Genomic DNA, 21,223 nt, shown 5'->3' on the forward strand with positions numbered 1-21,223 from the left:
GCATGAGTTTCATCCACCAACAAGCTTCACTGGAAAAATTACAAATTACTATAAGCATTCAAACTTAAAATCTTTTCTGTCAAACACAAGACATGTATCTAAAGCAGAAGGTAATCTGACATGCCAGGTAGACTGTTTCATATATCTGCTGCATAGAATATATTTATTTATCTGGGAAAGGGCAGGACTATTCCCAGAAGGTGACTGGACTAATGTTCTGTCACTTTCATGACCAGCAAATCAAAGCAACATGACAAATGCGGTAGCAGACATGCTAGCTCCAATGCTAACCTGAGTTGGCTAGCGATATGGTAGTGAGCAGCGAAGTTTGACGGCGGCTAAAAGTCTTGCCTAAACGTATCAGGAGATGTACAAAAAAAAACAAAACTTTTCTTGGAGGTCTGATTTAAACTGCCACTTTTCTGCAGCTACATCCAAGCTAATTGCTACTCTGGTAGTAGCCATTGTCTACACTAGCTTACAGTACAACTCAACCCTACCAGTAAAGATGGCAAACTCAAGCTGAAACAAGTCAGAAGAAGAGCAAAAACATTGCTTCTGTCATAAAAAGCGTTCAGTGCTGATCATTGCTCTTTATTCAATAAAGAAATGTCAATTTCTGATAAAACTGCTGCTACAGCTGTATCCCAGCTAACTGCTACACTGAAGGCAGCTATTGCTAATGGCTCACAGTACAATTTAAGCACACCTATAGCTACCGCCTCAGTCCACCCAAAGCTGACTGCTTAGATGGTTTTGCCCAATGACAGTCTGGCAAATCCACCTGCTTTGCAAGGCTAATGGACATCAATATCAGCCCTAATTTTCACAATTGGTGCATCTCTTCAGATTCAGATCCTTTTTTAAATTTTGGAATCAGGCCCTTTCTGGTTTTTACTATAACTTACATTTTTGCTATTTTGAATCTGTTCTATTGCTTTAAACTTATCACTTGTGCTGTAAATGTACTCATTACTCTTGTCACAGTTTAAATGGTAAACTGAACAAATGAAGAGCAGGTGAAAAAATTGAGAGAGGCAGAACAGAGGATCAGAGAGGTCTTCTTCTCCTTTGACAGCACTTTGATTTCATGTCATGTCTTCATGCTTTATTGAGCCGATCTATTGTTCCTGCAGCTATTCAAGTGTGTTACAGCAGGGGTGAACTTGTGACGCAGAGTTCAAACTTTTCCTCACGGTGTAAAACGTCAACAGGATTCATGTCAGGGGGTGCAGCACAAACTATAATCATCATCACCATTCTATCAAAGAAAAGAAAGGAATTGCATATCATCCCATCGGCGGCTGGCTGAGGATTGGACGGTGGTTCCAGGAAAAATTATGAAATCAGTGAATTTCTGGCACTGGCCCTCTTAAGCTGCAGGATAATTAGTAATCATCACAAAGCAAGGGGACGGAAATACTCTATTCTTCTCTGCTGTCAACTTTTTATCTCCATGTCCGCTCACACAAACGGGGTTCCCACTCCGAGCCAATTGGCTGAATCAGGCTTAATAACAACCTGACAAACTCACCCTCCCCCTCGCACAAAAGGGAGGTGTCATTTCATCAACCTACTGTGACCCCTCCAACGGGTAAATAGTCCCTCCAAAATGAGGGAAAAAAAACTTGTCAGTACGGTCGTCTCATCATTAGAATCTCAGTTTGTCTTCTTCTCTTTCTTTATGTACTGTCTCTACCTGTGGTAAAAAAAAATATATACACTGTTGCGTTTCCTGACAGAGAAGTGAGGTACAAATAAGAGCGAGACAGAGAGAAGGAGGAATGGAAACACAATCAGCAGTGATGATTCCATTGGTTATTTATAATCAGATGAGGCTGAGGCCTCGCGGGTCATTACTTGATTATCTTTCTTGAGAGGATTGTCAAGTTCTCACTCCTCCAAGATTTCATCCGCCTACACATTGTGGTCTTGCCCCCCCTCCCACAACCCCCCTCCATCATCATCTCACAGACTCAGATCTTTAGTCTGTCTACTTTGCAACTTACAGTCTGATCTCCTACAGTTCGCCCTTTTATCTATCCTGCAGAATGAAGCAACAACAGCTGAGGAAAACAAATACCTTTAAAATCTACTCGGTCTACATCAACATGTCAGCTAATGTAATAATAAAGTGATGAATAGATTTGGTTTTAGAATGACTTTATCTGAGCTGTGGGGTTTTACTTTTCATTTTGGGATGTTTTAAGCTTTATCAAAAGGTGATCAAGTTATTATGAAATGCCTCAATGATGTATTTTCAGCTAATGATACTTCCTGGAGCAAAACTGGGGTTAGTTTCACATAATGCACTCACTTATGGATTCATGTGCACTCAGAAATGGTATATGGAGTATGTGAACGCTGCTGTACCTGAGCACAGGGTACTGATCAGCAAGTAGAGCTGTAAAGACCCTTTTAAAAACCACCGTATCTATGCAGCATGGGCCCATTCCACCCTTTGAACTGTAATATATACAGGTGCATCTCAAAAAATTTGAATATTGTGTAAAAGTTGAATTTCTCCTGTGATTTACTTTAAAAAGTTAAACTTCTACAAATTGCAAAGGTTTCCCAAGCCGTCATTCTCTCACTCTGGTTCAGTGCACACAACTGCAGTCATGAGGAAGACTGCTGACTTGACAAATGTCCATTAGACAATGATTGACAACCTCCACAAGGAGGGTAAACCACAGAAGGTCACTGCTGAAAGGGCAGGCTGTTCTCAGAGGGCTGTATCAAGGCATATTCATGGAGAGTTGAATGGATGGTAAAAGTGTGAAAAGAAAAGGTCCACAAGCAACAGGGATGAGCTCATCTGCCAGAGGATTGTCAAACAAAGTCGATTCAAGAACGTAGGACGGTTTCACCAGCTGAAGCTAGAGTGGATGAATCAAGAGACATGTCCATGGGATGGGCTACAAGTAGGGATGATGAGTATTGAAATCTGGTACCGACATGGTACCGGTACTAAAACATCCGACACCTACTGGATAAAATTACAACACAGATATCGATACTTCATTTCGATACCCTGCCACCCCAAATAAAAGGCAAGAAATATGAATATGTTATGGAAGGTGTGTGATTTATGAGTTAAGTTACACTAGATTCTTTCTCTTGTCCTATGTTTGTCTGGCATCTTGTAAAGATATTTCTGAAAATCATTTACAAGACCCAGACATCTTTTAGGCTCCCACTGACTTTCAACACACTTTCTCTCTCAAAAGTATCGAATCAGGCACCGGATAAAAACTATCGATTTGGCATCGGTATCAGAAAAAACCCCACAGGACACCCAACCCTAGCTACAAGTGTTGTGATCTTAGTGTCAATCCCCTCCTGACACAGACAACGTTAAAAGCATCTCATCTGGGCTAAGGAGAAAAAGAACTGGATTGTTCCTCAGTGGTCCAAAGTCCTGGTTTCAAATGCACATCTATCCTGGAATTTGAGAAAATACATGAAAAAGCCTGGGAAGAGGGATTAAATACACCTATTCACATTATAAACAATATATGGCATACAATGTATGGGAATAATTTTGTAGAGGACACAAGTCGATGTCTCTGATTGGTAGAGCCCACTGATAGCAACCAACTTTAGCTGTAACTGTTTTTATTGAAGTAAGTAGTTTATTTATTTCATTTTACCACAGACGATACAAATTGTGAAATGATGGTATGTATTGAAGGCAAAAGAAAAAACTAAACGGAAATTAAAACTTGTTTTTCAATCTCTTGGGGACCAAAAAGTGAAAAAAAAAAACCAAAACACTTTTTGCCCAAAGCACTTCCTGTCTGATGTGACACAGAAGGCCACATCACAGGCTCTCTGTCTCTCCATCTTCATTTTAAGTGATTCAGGCTGTCACCGTCATGATCTAAATGTTTAAGTTTGTGCAATTTGACACAGCATGACGCAACGATCCTGCAGCCTTCATTGGTTGACAGCTGCTCACAAAGCATTCTGGGCAACAATACGGTGGTTAACATGGGAGTTAGCAGTAGTAAATGACCAAAAATTGATTCAAAATAAAAAGATTTTCACTGTCAGTTTTGTTGGTGTGGATTTAGTTTCAGCACACGCACATAGACAAATGCATAGACTTTATCCATTTTGCACACATGGAATATCAAGGAGGTTATTTAATCTATTAAAAAATCTTGTAGCCAGTGGACTACACTGACTTTGACGCCGTAGGTTAATGAAAGCGCGTTGGTCTGCACTGAGAAGCTGCTGGAGGTGTCTTAGTACATCACAGAGGGATACAGCTCAGCATGCAGAGTGTTAGACAATGAGTACGCTGCACAAACTAAACACATGGTCTCATAAATGGTGGCTCTAATTTTAGATTGAAGAAATTGTTTTTCTTATGATTTATTTTCTGCACGTATATGTGTGGCCGTTTTAAAGTATCATCGGCACACAAAGACTGAGCAATTGCATCTCTTGGAAATAATGCTCTCTTTATATACTATTCACCTTATCACAAAAAGAATGACAGCCTCCTGCAGAGTAAAAATGATAAGCACTCTGTAGTATCTATGAGATCATACAGTAACCTTTAGCTAAGTGATCAGAAGTCTGGCTTAATTCATGATGCTTAACCTAAATAGAGTCCATTATTTTCATTTTCAGAACTATTATTAACATAGTAGTTAAAAAATGATGATTAACCTAAATAAAATCTGTTATATTAACATTATTATAGGAGTTAAATCAGTCTGATGTTGTCACAGGAGTATGTGATTGCCACATAAAGTTGTTCTTTCTTGTTAGGGCCCTATGACCAACCTAGGGTTGGCGAGGACCCTATTGAAATTGTATTTGATACTATTATTAGGGCTCAAGCACCTACCAGTGCAGCAGCCCTATTGTATCTGAAGGAATTATGCGTTGTTATTTTTTTCCTGGTAAAACAAATTCCTTTTTGGGGGGGCTTATCATGCTCCAAAACTCACCAAATTTGACATTTGGTTAGATCCTGGTGAAAAAAAATCATATTCTGGTGGTTCCATTCATCACACTCAAAAAATGTCCCCAACTGTTCTTTAAATATTAGTTGGGAAAGGGTGCTTCATAAATTGAACACTACTAGTAAAGCCAAATTGAATTATTTTATATTACAGATATTAAAAAGAAAATATAATGATGGATTGTAAAACGGTATGACAGAATATTTATGACCCTTTCCATCAACAGAAAAGTCCAGCGCACCTCTGAGTGTCACAGTGACATCTCTGATCTTTGGAGCACACTGTCACACCGCTAATAGCCACTAACACTGAAGTTATCAGCTGTTTTCTTTTACTAAAAAGGACTTAAATGTGGAAACTGACTTCTTAAATAAGAACCGCTGAGCTCACGGGCAGCAAGTTTTGAGCTCTATGATGATGAAAACTGGTACCACATGTGTAATGTGCCCCCAGACAAACCATGGCAAAAAGCCCTTACAAATTAAGGTTTTCCCTAGTACTCGCACAGATGTATTCAGGATCTCTGAGAGACAAGAAGAGGGGAGGAGGGGGAGACTAAAGAGAGCCATGACAGACATGAGAATCAGGGTCTCTTTAGAAGAAAGTCATCCAAACACATGTAGCTCCAATCACGTCATTGTCCGAGCTGTCCACTGCTCCCTCTGGACGGCCGTTTAGCATAAAAACAGAGTGGCTTTTTTTTTTTCTTCTTGATGCCTGCTTCTGCTCCCCTCTGAGCCTGCCATATCTCTCTCCATCCTTTTACTCCTCAAAAAGTTGCTTTTGAGTTTTTCAAAGAGCGCCGTGCCATTGAGCTGCAACAAAAGCCAAGGATAGCTGACTATTGGGCCCTGATGAGGTCCACTCCCTCATTACCCGGCAGCAGAAAACATTTGATGCTTTTTTTTTTTTTTGTCTGGGCCTGGAGAGAATTGACCAGGCCTCAAAGAAACGCGGGGTGGGAAGGCTGAAAAAGAGACGAAGGAGGGAGAGAGAGAGAGCAGGGAGAAAGGTTGTCGTTCATTCAAGCATGTGTGTCTTACAGCCTTATGTGGAGGGAGAGAAGAAAAGATAGGAGGGGGGAGGGATGGAAGGGTCGAGAGAGAGAGAGACGGGGGAGAAAAGAGAGAAAGCTTAAAACAGTGCCTTTATGCTGGCAAGTTCTGGACGACTCTTCTGACATCAAAGTGTTTTCACTAACTGGGGAGCTGCTGTGTGTGAGTGTGTGTGGGTGTGTGGGGGGGTGTATCTAGTGATTTTATTCATTCTTGGGCCGTCGGGGGGGTACATGACAATGTGAACACCCTAATTACACCTAATGATCTATTCCCTTAAAGTGTGACCGCCTTGGGCCAGCCGTGGTTTGTTCCGAGAGGTCGTTCTCACAACCTCCCCCTGCCTCGGCTGCTCCTCTTGGGGAAACATCTTTTGAGTTGGAGGCCCCACCTTTCCTGATCCAGGACCCCACTGGACCCCCCACCCTCAACCCCCTCTTGAGTCTTGTTGAGGACCCAAAACCAGAACCACTGCAGAACATAGTGGAGTGCGTGCTGCCTGCACCTGACTAACAGAGACCCAAAGTTTTGGTAGAGGAACAGAAATAGACTCCAGATAATCGCATCACTAAACTCTGTATTGGCTAAAAGACAATGAGAGAAATTAATTTCATGCCTCTGCACCTGGGATAGCCATGTTTTCCGGTTCAGCTGCCTGGCCATTTTTGTGACTCCATCTCAGGGATGTTTTAAACTTTATTTAAACTTTGCTTAAACGTTGCTTATCTCAACAATGCTTTGGGCGATGTTCTTCATACTTTACACAAATGTACACTCTGACAATGGATGACCTGATTAGAATTTGAAGTACAAAGGTCAACATTATTGGGCCTCATGTCCATTCCTACACCTGCTGCGTGATCTTTAAACCATTCTCAGTAGTACTACGTTTAACGAAATACGTTATAACACCTAAAATGTTTCTCACAGGTCCATAGCCCGACGACAAGCCTCGTTCATGACATTTTAAACATATCAGGATGTGCATGCAAATGAGTGCAGAGAGAGGAAAAAGGGAGATTATGGATAAGCTTATCAATCGCCAGTGTCAGCAACTATGGCCTGGCATCTCTAAGAGCACTGGCAGCCTCTTTGAGGGATGCTATGTTGACATAGAGCAACATCTTCTCACACCAGCCCAGTGGATGTGCGTTTTTCTGTGAGGGGAAAGCGAGATGATGCTCCAATGATCTAAACTTGACGTGGCGTCACATCCCATTAACATTTCCTCAATCGTGCAAGCATTTACCATACGACATACAAGGGCACTGTAAAAATTGTTGGTAATTTATAATTTTATGCGGGATTTTCCTGCATTATGAGAGCAAGACTTCAATTCAATATTCTGTGCATGGTTCCACAATCCCACAGCAAAATTCGAGCCCTGAATATCTCAGCGATGCTTTGAGGCAATTTCTTAGAAATCTGCAAAAATATCCACTCTGACTCAAGGATGAAGTGTTAAGATTTTCAATCTCAAAGCCATTGGGCCCCATGTTCATCCCTTGCTTGTAAATGCAGTATCTCAAGAAACGTTTGATGAATTTTTTGCAAACTTTGACCTAATGTCCACTCTGACTAAATTTTTGAGGTCAAAGGTGAAAGTCATTAGGCCTTATTTTCATCCCTTCTTTTTTGGCTGCAGCATCCCAAAAATGCTTTACAAGATTTCTTAAAATGTTAAAAAACAAAAACAAAACAAAACAAAAAAACTGTTAGCAAGGTATATTGAGAATGCGCTAAGGGATTTTGTAAATTTGGCACAAAAGTATGTTTGGATGTGAGGGTGTAACTCCATTTGGAGGTCAAAGGTCACTGGTACCTTGCATATTGTAAGTCATTCATCAAACTTGGTGCAAATGTCCACACTGAAGCACTTTTTCACAGCAGACAAGTCACTGGCCCCTAATGTTTTCATAAAAAGACTATGAAAGAATCTAGTGAAATTCAAAACATCTAAAAACAGCTTTCTTTTCAGTATTTCCATGTTACAAATGCGAAAATGGCAAACAAGGCCAATGTGCTGATCAAGAATGAAAATAAAGCACAGAAAAAATGGCTTCAAAATGTCCATGTTAGGAAAGAGTTTGCAGGTGGCCTGCTTTACAAGTGAATACATACAGTAGAGTAAAATGCAGCTGTGCGCATGCATGCATGTTTGATCAAACACATCTGACACGTGCACACGCTTGTGTTAAAATGTTAGAAAACATGAGTTAGGCTGCAGCCAAGGTGAGTGGATCAATTAAAAACGAGGGAATGAAAAGAAAGGCAGAATTTAAAAGGAGCAAAATTGATTTGTACTTTTTAAATTGTTCTGTTTTGTTGGAGTGACACACTGATATGAAAGGTAAAAAACTGTTATTAAATGTTGAAGAAGAACAATGACTGTCATCAAACATCAACATCTATTCGATTAGTACTGGCAGGCCGTCCTTCTCACCAAGGCCTTCCTCATCTCTCAATTTTTCTGTCCCTATCATCCCGTCTTTATTTATATATTTCTTTTTCTCTCATCACCAACTGCACAGCGGACAGAAAATTATTAACAATGACACGCACAAAAAGGAGAAGGAGAGCTGATCAAAAGAAGGGTTAACAGCTTGAAACCTACAGATACTCGAAGTTGCCTCAGGGTTGTTGTCATGTTTTCCGCCCTCTCTGCAGCATTGTGCACAACTGCAATCGAACAAGCACAGGGAAAATAAAGTCACTATTCTGCTACCAAAATACAGAGGCCTGACCTTGGGTGAGTAAAGCCAGCGAGCAGAACAGGATGGTAATAGAATAAAGAGCGCGGATGGAGAGGGAGAGAGCAATGAAAAGTGGAGTGGAGAGGGAGGACGGTTTGTGAGGGAGAAAGAGAATCTTAGTTACAATACTGGCAGTGTCCATTAAAAAAAGCCCTTAAACCCTTGTATTTTACAGAACTCTGAGCTTTGCCATGGCTACAAAGAAAAAGAGCCTGAACAACTAAATAGAGTCCCTGATGGATTCCACAGACATGCTAAAAAGACAAGAAATTACAAATGACTGTGAACAGAAAACAAAATAAATATTTAAAAGCAGTCAGGGACTTTTAGGTCTTTTCAAGTCGCATGCTTGGGTGTCTGAAAACACATTTACTGAAGAATAAAGGCTATTTTTCGCCAAGTTTAATCTCAATCTGTCTTATCAGTGTGGATGGGAAAAGTAGTGAAGTAAAGCAATCCTAGGATGCATGTTGAAGAGCAGAGCTGGCCTTGCTATGCTGCATTTCTTTACCCATCCACTCAGGCTTCTAAAAGTATTATTGAATCTATGAGTCCAATAAAACCATAGCTATTTCATATGTGACACAGGATATTCACCTAACTTTGGCCCTTTTAATGCCTTATATCTTCATATCTCCCTCAATGAGCAAAGAAACAACGGTGGTAGACGGCTCCTATCCCTGCACTGCAGGACAGAAAGATTTAGAAAATCTTTCATACCATCAGCAATTAGACTGTATAATTCTAAAGTTAACAGATAAGACTCCCAGACGATTGAATTTCCCTTCGGGGATAAATAAAGTTCTTGTATTTTATTGTATTGTATTATTGTATTATATCAGGGTTGTCTGGGGGCTAAATCCAGCCTGTGGTACAGTTGTATCCGGCCCCCAAGATCATACAATCTTTCTGTTATAACTGGCTCACCGGTATGAGGTCTGCAGATTTCCTCCAGTATACAAATGTAAACTTAACCTTGAGGATTTAAAAAAAAGTCGTTGTTAAATGATAAAAATCTGAAAAGGAAAGAGTAAAAATAATTACATAAAAAGTCAGGAAGGTGGGAAAAGAAATTATTAATTAATTATTATTTAAAATTCTTTGACATATTTTTACCTTTTAAACTTGTGATTTTGACTTTCCATCTCATATTTGCATTTTAAAAACATCATTTTGCCTTTAGATTTCTGGTTTTGATCTTTTGAACTAATAAGTTTGACATTTTATCAGACTCTGAGCCTTTAAAAATATCATTTCAACTTTTTTTTCATCTCAGAATGATTTATTATCAGTTTTATTTACTTCTTTTTCTACATATTTTACTTCTGGGGAAAGTGAGGTGCAGTTAATGGTTAAATGTTGACCTTGTGACCTTGTTAGGCTATTCGGTTAGGCCTAAATTCAGAATCTGTGATTGACTTTGGCACTCCTGGCCTAACTAGTCTGGCTCTCAGGTCGTCTCATTGGAGCAAATCTGGCCCCGGAGTCAACATGAGTTTGACACCCCTGTCTTATATAGAGAAACTAAAATTAAAGCCCTTGTAAGGAGTGTGCTTTTAAACACAGCTGGTAGAGCAGGCGGCCACACTCAGAGGTTACAGTGGTCGACACACTAGTCGCAGTTTCGAAAACCAACCTGAGAGTCGTCTGGTGTATGTCTCCCCCCCACTCTCATACTTCTTGTCTCTCTCCAGCTGTCCGGTCTAAAAAAGGCAAAACACTCCTTAAAAAATCGTCAAAGCTCCTGTATAAGGAGTTTTTAGCTGGTAATGAAAAAGAGACAATAACTAATACTGGTAGCTCTACATGAACTTTAAAGGCAAAGGAGACCATCTGCAGATTGATTGGTTAGTGATAAACAGTCCACCAATGCTGTCGTTTTTTTCAGCCCTTAAGGATACCAACATTTTCTATGCTTTGATACTCATCTTTGACACTTTTAAAATCAATACAGCTTTTTTCAAAATGATGTAATCTCTGCCAACTAATACTGAAAATTGTCAAAGGTTAATGACAGACCGTCAATTTTTTTTATTTCTAAGAAATGTGAGTGAAAAAAGAGAACTGTTTATATTGCACATTTATGATGCCAATGAATTTTTGTAATATAGACAGCATGTAGGAGTTTGCCTGCAATTTGTTGTTATTAAAAGCAGAGAAAACGCGAAATATTATTATTTAATTGTTGCTATATCATTAAAACAAGTATTGAGAAAGTGTTTCAAATTCTGGTATCATGACAGTCCTACACCTTACCTAGATAGACAGCCATAAAAATAAAAAGCAGGGAACAATCCCTTTAAGATAAGGACACTAGATGATTTTGGGGGGATGGTGTGCTGAGGAAAAAGGGGGTCCCAACTAATCAGAAGTCAATAGTTAAATAAAGACGTCAACCAAGGCGGACAGAGGCGAAGGATTAACCTCTTCTTCTCCAGCTCAGGTGATAGGGAGGAGAGGTCAGGGGCTATTTCTTACTTTTTAACGCCCTCATTCACACCCTCACTCTCTATGGAAACACACTCAGGCACGCACATGCAGGAGCGAGCTGCGTCAGGGAGGACGACCCGCACTGCTGCTCCCTGCCAGCATTAATTCAATCTATTAAGGGTCAGCTAGTTAGCGGCGTGACCCCGCTAAAACACGCTTTAACTTTACAGAGAAGGCCTCTATAGAGAGAGAGCCATGCACCCCCAAAAAAACCCCGACCCTAAAAACCAGATGGCCTCACAAAGGGGAACATGGGACCCTGAAAGAGAGGAGGTAGTGCGGGGCAGAGAGGGACAACAGGCATTCAGGGTCCTGATGAGGGTGGATTAGAGAGGGCAAGGGTGCTGCTGGGAGAGAGGGTGGGGAACAGGGTGACTCCAAGGCCTCCCTGGTTGTAGCATGTTGACATGTGTGTCTATAAATGTGACTGAAAATACAGTGGAGCTCTGAAGCTCTCAGACCGTCCTGTTACTGATTGATCATGATGCATTTGTCAGAACATTTTGTGGCTACAAACCAAGGAAGAGATGTAGCAAGATGAGCTACAGCAATGCCAAAAACAGCTAGCTACAATTGAACTTTTTTGTTTGTCAAAGTCATGCTGTTTTTATATTTCGTCAGACTTCTCTGTACTAGAAACAGAAATTGACCTTGTTTTCCAAGATGATCAGACTTGGTTGAATAACTTATCATTTAATTTGCTAGAATGTTTCTCTGTCAGCCAAAAAATGCTTTGTGATGAAATATTGAGAGAGCCAGTCTTTAAACTGTTAAACAAACAAAGAAACAAAAAAAAAAAAAATTAGTAATAGCAATGGTTGCCGCTGGTGTAGCGTATAACTTGGATGTGGCTGGGTCAAAGGCTGCGTCTCATTTTAACTATTTTACGGCCTGGGTCTCTGGCTTGAGTCTTAGTCCCTCACACCAGACACTCATAGAGACTGAAGGAATAGAAGCAGAGGACTGAAGACCAAGGACCGATGTTTTTGGAGGTCATGGGACGTCCTTCCCTCTGCGGCGTCACATTAAAGGTCACATATTTTACCATTTAAAGATGAGTTCATATTGGTCTCAGAGGTCCCCAAAACATGCCCGTGAAGTTTGTTGCTGAAAAAAGACTCCAGTATTGGATTTTTGCATGTCTAAAAAACCCTCTTTTTCAGCCCTGCTCAACACGAGCTATTTCTGTGACTGTAGCTTTAAATGTTGATGAGCTGTCTGACTCTTCCCCTCTAAGGAAATGGATGTAGCTTAATGGATGTGGCTCGCCTGATCCTCCTCTGAGCTGGCAGTTGAGACGAGGATCAGGAGAGGAGGACTGAACTTTCTTTCATGTGGGGCCAACCGAACCTGGGGGCAGAGCTACCTCTCCACATGACATCATGAGGGGAAAATCTGAGAACGGTTTGATTCAGCACACATGTTCTGAAATTTGGGAACATATTTTTGTTAGAAAAGCCTGAAAAGTGGATTTGCATTATATGTGATAATAAGCAACGCAAGTTTGTGATGATGTGCCAGCTGATCATCAATCAACCACCAGGAGGCTTAAACAGCTAATTGTGTTTGAGTAAACATAAACTGTATTTATTTTAATCAAATATCTACATCAACAGTGTTTGGTCCTGGTGTGTGATCACAAACACCTGAACATGTAGAGAAGCCAGCAGTCTATTAAAAAACACACGCAGACTCGTTCTACCTATACATGCTTTATTATAAAATTATTTATTGGCCTCATTATTCAACATGGACTACCTGTATTTCATCTGATTAAGATCTCTGGGTTTCATAAACACAGATCACTGACATTCAGACGGATATAAACTTTTTTGACCCTTTGATTGATATAAAACGTGTTTCTTACAGATGAATAGACTCCTGCTCTGTCAGACATTAATGCTCTTTGTAATCTAAACATGGGAAAATTACTCATTATGTTTATGCTTCTTTTGATTTTATGACCTAAAACACATTTTATGTTTGATGGTGAATCAGAAAAAAAAATCAGATATTAAACTCTGTAGAGACATGTTGAATCTTTGAAAACTGCTGATGCTTACAATCAGTTTAGTGTCCGTTTTGCATCTATTATAAGCTCTGTTTTTCCTCCATTATTAAAACCTGCTGGTGTTTCATTGACGACTACTGTGCAGCAGTGTCCAATCAGTAAGTGATATAGAAAAAGGGGGCGTGTCTTTCAGTAAAGAGTTCCAGGAAGCCTTATCTCATGTGATTCCGCTCATCGGTCTCAAAATCTCAGTCCTCGATCCTCAGTCCTCAGACCAGCTTAGGACCTTTGGGATGGTCTTTAAGCTGGTGGGTCAGAAACTACTTCCAGAGGACCAAGGGCTGATGGAATTAATGACTTGGGATGCACCCAATGTCAGATAAGGCTTCATTTATTGTGGTTGAACCACCTGACACTCTGGTTGTGCCACCTGACATTTGCACCTAATTTCAGACTCAAACAGACTAATATTGTGAGGCATGTTGATACTTTTGTTCTTGTTAAAAGAGGACTCATATCTCTTTAAAATAAAATAAAGAATTTTATGGTGAAATAAAATGCTGCTGTTTTACCCTGGCTGGACATCCGTCAAGCAAAACTGTAATTAATTTACCTCACTAGAAGTAAAAATGAATATTTTTAGAGCTTTAAATAGTACTATTTATTTTATATGATGGCGCTTTTTGCAGTTTCAACAGATGACACACTAAGGCGCCATCTGACATTTGCAACTATTTTTTAATTCAGCTAAATTAGGCATGTATTTATATATAAAACCAAGAGTTTAATGGTAAAATAATTTTTTTTTTGCAGTTTTACATTGGTTTAGCCAGTGGACACGGAAAGTGTACCCAACCACCTGTGACTAAAAAAAAAAAAAGAAAAAAAGAGTTTTTATTTTGATTTGAAAAGGATCTACAAACGACTTCACTTTGCAGCATGAGTTTGCGACTCTTATAGGAAGATTTAGTTATACTGTAGGCCAGTTCGTACAACGGTCCTGCCCTTCCTGAAATGCTTTGTTTGTGAGGTTTGTCAGATGAAGGTGAAATAGATCCTATGGAGCGATATAAAACAGTCTATCTGGCGTGCCAGGATAAAAAACAACTAGCATATGAACCTTGAAAGAGAGGGCTCCTCTCACCCACAACTTTGAGTGCTTTGACATGCACTTCATTACCTGGTTCTGATGTGGTTTTTTAAGTATTCAGTTTTGTGTTTGGGCATGTAAAAATCATACTCTAATTTTCAGAAACTGAGATAATCCCTTAACCTTATTTTGAGAAACCTGATTTCTCTACCCGGTATCGATAGCAAGCTCCTTTCAGCCAGGAGTTCACTGTTAGGGAAGCTTATAAAAAGCTGAAGACTACTGAAGCACCCGAAATAGCCAGCAGGTACAAGTAACTTCATCTACATATCCTTTAAAAGGTTAACAAATGTTTAAATGTAAATGAAACATTCATTGGTTTTTATAGTGCCTGATGTTGCTGCTGCAGCACATATGCCTATTAAAAATAAAATCAGGATCATTCACTCACTGAAAGAAAAATTAAAGTGTTTTTAAATTCACATTGCTGTGCAACACATTACAACCAGTGGTGCATGTTTAACAGTTTGACTTTAGAGAAGAGAGAGTGTTGTGTCATATGAAAGCTATGCCGTGATGTGCAGGTATATGAGCGAGTCCTTTACAGTCCTGGCTTGTTGTTTGACAAATTAACCCAACATCATGAGCTCTGTCATCATTTGTAAAACATGTTGACACACAGGTAGTGGTGCTGCTGCTGAAAATAGACACACATTCTCAAGGCATTTATTATAAATACTTGCTCATCACACAGCCCCGTCTTCACATCAGTAATTAAAGCCATGTAATGGCTAATTATAAATACCCTCAGACATGGTATTATCACATATCCCTATTAAAAGCAGCTAGAACATGAAAACTCACACCTACATAATGTGTAGTACATGACCCACTGGTATTTGTTCTTACACCTATTTCTAATGGTTTATTTGCTTATGAGTGTGTTGTCTCAACAGAACAAGTGGTACACTCTGTTAAGGCCTTAAATCAATGATAGGGCACCTGAAGAAATATGCAAAAAAGTGCAGGGTCTAAGAGTTGAATGAGTGCTAATGTTGAACTTCTGTTTACCTATATGCTTGTGTAGTCAAGAATTTGCAGAAAATGTCTGTGTCCAAAGCACTGCAGCTGGATAATCTTGCTTTAATATTTAGACTGAATACCAATAAAAGGTGCAAGAATGTACTCCTCTGTTGCAAAATGCATGACAACAAATTATGATGCAATTATTAATGATCATGATCACTTGTAACACATCAATGGTCATCTGAGATGCAGGCAGGATAATGGTGCTACCTGCTTAAATTGCAAAGTAGATTTTCTCTGGAAATGCTAACCACACGCCTCCCCTTTTACTTTTGAAATACAAGCAGTCTGGGTCAGTCACCCGGCTCATCCGCCCATCCCTCACTTACATTACCTGGGCTCGCTTGGGCTATTTCAATCTCTCTCTACCTTTCTCTTGGTCTCAATGCGAGTCTTTTCAACATGCCCTGGTATGATCAAAGACAGCTTTGTGACACTGTGCGAAGCATCCAGGAAGCACAGAACATCAAACCATTAAAGAGCAACTTGCTAAAAAGACACACACAGGAACAGAGGCGCACATGCAAATGTGTATATGCGTGTTAATGTGTGTGTGATAAACAAATGAATAAATTAACAAGAAAGAGAGAGAGATGACTTTGTCTCTACCTTCAGCACGTCGATGAAAGGTAGAAAGGTGCCCCTCTGAAGTCCATTTTTGTACAGATCTGAAAGAGGAGGGGAGGGCCTGTATTAGAGCTGCTGTTTAGCCTCCTAATAATGTCATTCCCCCGCCGCAGATTGGCAGATAAAGTGGCTATTGATGAACTGAAGGATGGGTGGGGAGGCATGACAAAAGGACTGGGACCAGGAGAGAAAAATGGATGTCTCTACCGGCAGCGGTAGCAACATAAAATTCATTACATTCCCAAACAATGGTGGTGAGAGAAAGGACTGTCGCCTTTTCAGCACGGACAATGTCCACAGCAGCCCGCTGAATAGAGGTTTCAATTAGCTCGGCTGGAACAAATTACATCTGAAGTAGCATCCGTAATAGACAGATAAAACAGATAGGGATGACACACAAACACAGACAAAGACAGACACGCACACACAAAGACACCCATACAGGCTTAAGCTCCCTCCAGCTGCGAATGCAAACAAGTGGTTGTTGTTGATGTTTGGGCTTTGTAGCACCTGACATGCTAAAACACTCACTTTATAACTCCTATACTGTGATGCACTTTTTGTAAATGTGACATGAGTAATGACAAGGTCTAAAGAATAGGTTCATATGTTGGGACGCACTGTAATCCAGATTACTGATGAGTTTTTCAGGAGTTTGGCACTTATCTTTAGTCTGCAAAGACCAAAACAAGAATCAGGTAAATGTGTTGAGAATTCAGGTTAACTTGAATCTGAATATTTAAAAACTACCAGCAGCTCTAATTTCTTGTGTATACAAACATACAATTCCTAAATGTTACAGCAAGATTTTATTCTTATTTCTTGACAACTTCTTGCCTGAGAGGAGCAGTTGAGCCTTGAGCTCAGGTGAAGCTATGTTTTCTAATTTTCCACTTAGCTTTAATTAGTACTAAAAAGCCCTACTCATTTATGTGTGTGCTTTTATCAAGAGATTATGCCTGGACTATTTCCTGCTGAGGAGCAATAACTTTCTAAAAAGAGGTTTTCCTAACCTACAGTAAATTATTTTCTTTTTAACCACATTTTTAAATTAATAAAATAAAATGATAATAGTGTGGATTTGGTCCTCTTTGCCAGCCTTCCAACCTTCCTAGAAAATATGTGTTAAGCTAACCAGCTGCTAATGGTGGTTTTCTGTCAAACCACATGTTATACCTTTCTTTCACAAGTAATATTTCTTAAGGAACGAAAAAGGAATATAACATGTTTGAGTTTAGCATAAGTATACTCAAACGCAGTATACTACTGGTGCAAATGTAAACGTAGTGGATATGCTACTGTAAGCAAGCTAGCACGCTAGCTAACATTAGCAAGCGCTAGTCAGCTTATATGTTATCAGTGACAGCAGCAGATTTCAACCAGGTAAAGGGCTTTTAAGGCAATATAAGTATGTTATCTTTCAGGGAATAATATTGAAATAGTTGCGTATGAGGAAATTACAAACTTGATTTAACGTGCTAAAGTGAGTTCTGGGTTTGCACAGGTTTAATAATGTTTTGTGAAGCTAGCACTCTGTCTAGTTTGCGTTCAGTTCAGCTAAGTAGCTCAGTTAACCCTTTTACCTACTGCCATAGTGCCGACGCTATGTTTGATATGTCCGTACCGTAACTCCGTCAAAGTTTGACCGATCAGAAAAATCCCAACAGTGTTGGAAAGCTGAGAATTGTGGCCATGCACACATATATGGCTCATTATGGTATTCGCAACCATATGATGTGGGCATTCATAGCAAAACACCAGTTTTGTATTGTTCTTCTTTTAAACTGCTGACAATTCCATATAATGTGCAATAATCATTAACCAGATGTTGAAAAGTCAAGTTCAAGTAGTCCTGGGAAAAAAGGGACCAAAGCTCTCAGACTTACAGCCATAATAACAAAATATATGTCCAAATCGCCATTTTAAACTCAGTAGATAAAGGGTTAATTTATTTAAAATAACATTTTCTTTTACAAAGTACATCTTAAGAGGAAAAACATGAAGTAGTTTTTTTTTTTATATTTGACAGTTTGGATAGGGATAAACAGTAGTGGATTTTTGCCAATACTGACATCGATACCGATATTTAAATGTAGCTCAGAACTAAAACATGTTCATGTTAATGTTTAAGGAATAAAAAAGACTTCAGCTTACGTAGGTCTGTTGGTCCAGCCTAAAACTCCACTAACTTATTTGTTTGTACGGCCAATATTTACAGCTGATATAGGCAGATTTCTATAGACAAAATATCAGTAAATATTGGCTGAAATTTTCATGTATGGCAACAACTCTAACTTCCCTTTTAAGATATCTGCTGACACTATCATGCAGATAATATCATGCATCCCTAATTTTGAAGAATCTACATGTTTTTTTATTTTTGTCTTGATAAGAATTTAAAAACATACTTTGTAAACATTTGATCATTTCTCATATCTTAAAAGACAGAAGAGGTGTCATGATGTTTGTGCTTAAAAGAACTAGATGACAGCTTTTTGCTCTTGTATACTACTATTGTTACAGGCTAATGCAACTGGAACCTGAAGTTGATGAATATAGCTATCATATGCTTCAGTTTATTCATGTAATCTGTACTAGGACACTGAAGTGCATTGAGACATAGTGCATTGAGGGTGTTTCCGCTCTGAAATGAGATGCCATTCATCCTCAATGCCCCCCCCCCCCCGTGTTTAAAAACAACAAAACTCTACTTTAACCATTCTGGTAGAAAAACCTCTCTCTTAATTCCCCTCCAACACCATCTAGGGCTTTTTGAAACCAGCATCTCCACATCAATAAAGATGGAAAATGCATGCCTTTCATGTCCAGTTGTCTCTTATGGCTTTCAGTGCTCCATTAACCATGTAATTAATACCAAGTAGGCGCTCTCTCAAGTTTGCATGGTTTGTCTCTTTGGTCTTAATAGCTAGTAAATATCAGAGAAGTGTGTCTTTGTCTATGAGCCATCTAGCTGCCATCCACCTTACGCACTCAAGACTTTGAGACATCAACATCTTTCCTGAGAGACAAATGGCAGTAAATGAAACATCAAAGCCTGAGTAAAAGGTTGAATCATGTCCATAAAAGCTGTGTTAATAGCGGTTAAGGTGAGGTGTGTGATGCTCAATTGATTCCCTCTGCAGCAGAGCACTTTTGGCTGAAATTATTAATTGAAAAACGTACATTTATATAGAGAAATTGGTGGCTTAAGAGGAGGAGAAGCAAGCATTATGGTTCAGGGAGCATTACTTGCTATTTTAGCAGCAGGCTTACAGGTTTTTTTTTATTGCTGAGTAGTTAAATGGATCTTCAGGGCTAAGACCTTGCTTGATAATATTTTACAGTTAGCCTTTTAACTTCTCAGTCCTTCTGAGATGAGCTTTCTATGAAAGCTAGAATTCCTCACATTCTTGCTCCAAATAAGAGGAAAAAGAGGAATCTTGGCAGCTAGTTGTTACACATCAACCAAACTTCTGCATCAACATACCACGCCATTGTCCCTGAGCAGTCATAGAATTACTACAATTTATAAGACAAATATTTGGGTGCTGTGGCCCAAGTCAGGAAACTGAAGACAGCTTCAAAATAAAACCCTGGTTTTATGTTCAATATGCATTAAACATTTGGGGATAATAAGTAATTTGCAAGATCGATCAAGTAAATTCATTTTGTCACAGTCGAAACATGTCAAGGTAAAAAAAAACATCTACATTTCTTTGTCCGATACAAGAGAGATTAGTCATGCATTTAATTTAGATTTTACAGAACTGATTATGTATGAATATGTGTTAATAGTTTTAACTTCATTGATTAAATAATTGATAGTATCAAACAGCATCAAAGCTTTAAAATAATATCTATTGCATGAGACAGATAGGTAAGAAAGAAACTAATCCATTCAAAGTATACATCAAAGTATATGGTACTGCGACAACCCTGGTGGTTATATTTTAATATCTGTCAGGTTTTAACATATCTAAATATTGGAGTACTTGCATTAAGTTTTGGCTGTAAAAATATGTAATTTATTTAATTTTTTTTGTCTTTTCAACAAGTAAATGAAAAAGAAAATGTATTTATTGTTTATATATACATTTGTGCTTTCCTCTGTAAATACTGTTAACACTCGCCACCACTTTATTAGGTAAACCTGTTCAATTACTTGTTAACATAATTAGCTAATCAGCCAATCACACGGCAACTCAATGCATTTAGGCATGTAGATGTTATCAAGATGACTTGCTGAATCAAGAAAGAGGATTGAAGTGACTTTGATCAGGGCATGGTTGTTGGTGCTGGTCTGGGTATTGCAGAAACTGCTGATCTACTGGGATTTTCATGCACTCTAGGGTTTACAGAGAATAGAAAATATCCAGTGAGCAGACTGGTTCAAGATAACAGAAAGGCAACAGTTACTCAGATAACCATTGGAAATAACCAAGGTATGCAGAATACCATCTCTGAATGCACAACACATCAAACCTTGAAGCAGACGGGCTACAGTTGCAGAAGACCACACCAGGCGCCACTCCTATCAGCTAAGAACAGAAAACTGAGGCTACAATTCACATAGGCTCACCGAAATTGAACAACAGAATACTGGAAAATGTTGCCTTGTCTGATGAGAAAGCTGCAACATTCAGGTGGTTCGGTTAGAATTTGTTGAAACAATATGAAAGCATGGATCATCCTGCCTTGTAGCAATGATTCAGGCTGGTGGTGGTGGTGTAATGGTGTGAGGGATATTTTCTTGGTACACTTTGGGCCCCTTGGTACCAACTGAGCATTGTTTAGACACCACAGCCTACCTGAGTATTGTTACTGACCATGTCCATCCCATTATGGCGACAGTGTACCCATCTTCTCATGACTACTTCCAGCAGGATAATGCACCATGTCATAAATCATCTCAAACTGGTTTCTTGAACACGACAACGAGTTCACTGTACTCCAATGGCCTCCACAGTCACCAGATCTCAGTCCAATAGATCACCTTTGGGATGTGGTGGAACGGGAGTTTTGCATCATGGATGTGCAGCCGACAAATCTGCAGCAGCTGTGTGATGCTATCATGTCAATATGGACTAAAACCGTTGAGGAAAGTTTCCAACACCTTGTTGAAATGATACCAT

The 21,223-nt window shown here is 39.4% G+C and overlaps 1 protein-coding gene across 1 annotated transcript in view; it reads right to left on the reverse strand.

Moving 5' to 3' along the window:
• Nucleotides 1-21,223, reverse strand: part of afg1lb (AFG1 like ATPase b) — a 49,537-nt gene that overhangs the window by 10,856 nt on the left and 17,458 nt on the right. The window contains exon 7 of the mRNA XM_041804723.1: nucleotides 16,074-16,132. Coding sequence (XP_041660657.1) covers nucleotides 16,074-16,132 — 59 coding nt within the window. The remainder of the gene's footprint in view (nucleotides 1-16,073; nucleotides 16,133-21,223) is intronic.

Source organism: Cheilinus undulatus, linkage group 14 (genome assembly GCF_018320785.1).
Source record: "Cheilinus undulatus linkage group 14, ASM1832078v1, whole genome shotgun sequence".
Classification (NCBI taxonomy): Eukaryota; Metazoa; Chordata; class Actinopteri; order Labriformes; family Labridae; genus Cheilinus; species Cheilinus undulatus.